At 31.0% G+C, this 3,088-nt stretch overlaps 1 protein-coding gene across 3 annotated transcripts; it reads right to left on the bottom strand.

Annotated features, from left to right (window-relative positions):
* Nucleotides 1–1,782: 1,782 nt before the first annotated feature.
* Nucleotides 1,783–3,088, bottom strand: LOC104109286 (uncharacterized). 3 transcript variants are annotated; one of them, XM_009618536.4, is made up of 4 exons: nucleotides 2,588–3,088; nucleotides 2,419–2,515; nucleotides 2,215–2,339; nucleotides 1,783–2,141 (listed from the first exon to the last, which is right to left on the bottom strand). In XM_009618536.4, the coding sequence occupies exons 1-3, from the start codon at nucleotides 3,018–3,020 to the stop codon at nucleotides 2,216–2,218; spliced, it is 654 nt and encodes a 217-aa protein (XP_009616831.1). In that variant the 5' UTR covers nucleotides 3,021–3,088; the 3' UTR covers nucleotides 1,783–2,141; nucleotide 2,215. The 3 variants fall into 3 exon arrangements, with proteins under 3 accessions (XP_009616831.1, XP_009616833.1, XP_070055489.1); XM_009618538.4 differs by lacking the exon at nucleotides 2,215–2,339; XM_070199388.1 differs by having other exon boundaries at nucleotides 1,783–2,339.

Below are 3,088 nucleotides of genomic sequence, written 5' to 3' on the forward strand. Positions count from 1 at the left end.
TCCTATTTTAACTTGTACGAGTCCTAATTTGCACATACATGGTATCTTTAATTTATAAAAGCTTTATTATTATTTCCTTACATTAATTAATTAATTAATACTTCTAAGTTTTATACAAGAAAATTAATTAATTTTTACGGAAGTCAAATCTCCTACTCCTAATAGTTGTCTAACGAAGTATAATCAAGTTATGTAAAGAAAATATATTTATAAGGGACTCATTAATTAATTAATACTTTTTCTAAGTTTTATATGAGGAAATTAATTGGTTTTTACGAATGAATCCCATTATGCTACCTCATAACAATAATTACATAATGTTAAAGAGGCACGTAAATATTATAAATAATATATTTGAATTATAAAATAAAAATTTAAAAAGTATAAGTCATTGAAAATAATTAATAATATATCTCGACTCTCATGAGTGACGATTGAAAAATTTATAATTATTCTAGTTCTTTACTTCTATGTTATTCAAGTAGGGTTACATTTATAACCAGTGCCTATTAAAAGAAGGCAATAATTGAGTTTAATTTATATAGATGTTAAGCCATCAAAATATACATGTCAAAAGGAAGGTCCTAAAATTTCCTCAGTTTCTGCTACGTGCTTTTGGTCTATTAGCAACCAAAAAGAAAAATAAAGAAGATTGCTATATAATAAACTAAATGTTGCTGCAAGCAAATTCATGTGTATTAAATCAGTATTTTCTTATCGCAGTTCACACTTACTATGCAACAAATCATACCAAAAACCATTCATGAACACACATATACCTTGATAATATTTCATATACATTTAAAAGTTAGAAGGAACTATGCTATTTAAGAAATGAGATTTAATTCACCTTCTGCATAGTGATGTATCTATAATTCAAAACAAAGAGTACAATAAAAATTAATTTTTTTTAAAAAGACACAAGAAATTTTTCCCAGAAAGGGACGAATGTAAACAACTCGTGGGCATACAAATTGTATCTAATTATGATATTTACACGTACAAGTTTTAATTTACTTAATACTGGAAACAAGTTCTTAATAGTCTAAACAACCTCATAATTTGGCACTTGGCAGAAATAATTTTTTCCCATTAAATAATTTTACTGAAAAGTCCGCAGTCATCTCAGTTTGAAATAGTAAAACACGTAATGTATCCTAATTGTATAGATTAACTTTTATCTTCCAATGAAGGCTTGACATATTCGAATCTATCTATCTATCTATCTATCTATCTATCTATACTATATTAAAAGCACGAATCTCCTATCGAAATATCATTCGCCTTTTTACCCTTTAAAAATTAATTTTATCGAGTTTGTCTATATATATATATATATAAAATATTGTAGGTGGGTGGAGGGGTGGAGGTAGTTTAGGAACTTGGAATTTTGTGTATTCACAATTAAATTCATGAATTGCTTGATTTGATAACATTCCATATCGTAATACTCATTACATCACTCCTATTTGTAGCATTTGTATGTGGTATTCTTTTAGACTAGTATCCGTACCCACGCGTTGCGCGGAGAATGTAAAATATAACATTTTAAAAGAAAATATTATTTGAAAATACGGTAGACGAAAAGGAAACACATTAATACATTCAAATCATATGAAAATAGACTTATCCCTTATAATACAGCTAGTGAGAAAAGGACCTAGAAGCTTTCTTGTGCAGACCATAGGCAATGGCAGCAGCTAGCTATAAGCTAAGTAATAATACGCATAACATTCAGCCCATAAATTGTAGAAGCGAAAATTGAAAATAGGGAGCAAAATAAGCACATTCAGATCTTTAGAACCTTATGAAAAGTTTGAATACAAATTCTTAAACTGAGTAAAAGCACTCAACCATTACAAAGTTGTACCTTTAGTCTCCTTTCAACCTCATTATCAATAAGAAAATGCAGCAGATGTATGACTATGACATAACCTTTAGTACTACATGGTTTCACTCTAAGTCCTCCTTTTCTTGTCCCTCCCTTTTCTCAAATTTTGTAAGCACCGCAGGACAAAATTATATTTTAGTCATTGCTGAACTTTGTCCATAAGCAATCAACTGGGAAAAAAGTCATAATTGAAGTTTTGAATTCAATTATATTTTTGAAGCATACCAACAGCTACGCACTGAGTAATTACCTATGAATAAAATAAAAAAATTATAAATTATGTTGAAACTGTTTATCAAATATAAATGTAACTATTGGAAAACCTCAATATTTTTGAGCTTTCATAAGTTGAAAAACAACAATCAAAGGATCAGCTGTAGATGCATTCAAGTGAGGTTGAATTTGATCCACAAGTTCACTCCATAAGGTTGCCGAAATCTTGTTCCTCCTATATGTTTCACAGAAAAAGTACAATAAAAAAAATCCGTTTTACTGCAAAGTATAGTTTCTATTTGTGAATGACTTACTTATCATCTTCAAGTTCAATATTCATAAAGACACTTTTGTTGTCTCCTTGCTTGTAGGTCTGAACAGTTTCATAGGTCACAACCTGACCAACGATATCTACAAATATAAAAGTTAATCACATAATTTTAATAAACGTAGTATTAGAATTAAATGGAAAAGAAAAATTACCGAATAATTCAGCCTCATCGACATCATGTTGATTCGTGAATTGGTCAAAAGGACGCAAGTTAAAGATGTCCATATGAAATAAGAAAAACTCATGGTTGAATCTTCCTCTTGCTGCTAGTGTATTCTTGCCTCCAAAGGTGTTGTGTAACCCTAAAGTAGTGTCTCCTTCTCCAAAGTAACGTTTTAGGATGTATTTGTATGACCTAGGTAGGGTGGAGGGCCGTCCAATACAATCCAACCTCGGATAGGAAAGCTGAAATCTGCGTCTGCCTTCGTGCGCCCATGAACGCGGACTCAGCTTTTGCAATTTTCTAGTTCGCGAAGCGATCCATGCCTTCGCTTCACTTTGCTGTTTTGTGCCTTCAGTTTTCTCCTTTTTCACGTCCGTTTTCGTGCCACGCACGAGATTGGACGAGCTCCCAATTCTTTCCATCTCTTCCTTTTTGTGTCAAATTGTCATATTTTGATAATTTAGCATCCAAACTCGTTCCTATACATAAG

This window comes from Nicotiana tomentosiformis, chromosome 3 (genome assembly GCF_000390325.3).
Source record: "Nicotiana tomentosiformis chromosome 3, ASM39032v3, whole genome shotgun sequence".
NCBI classification, from domain to species: Eukaryota; Viridiplantae; Streptophyta; class Magnoliopsida; order Solanales; family Solanaceae; genus Nicotiana; species Nicotiana tomentosiformis.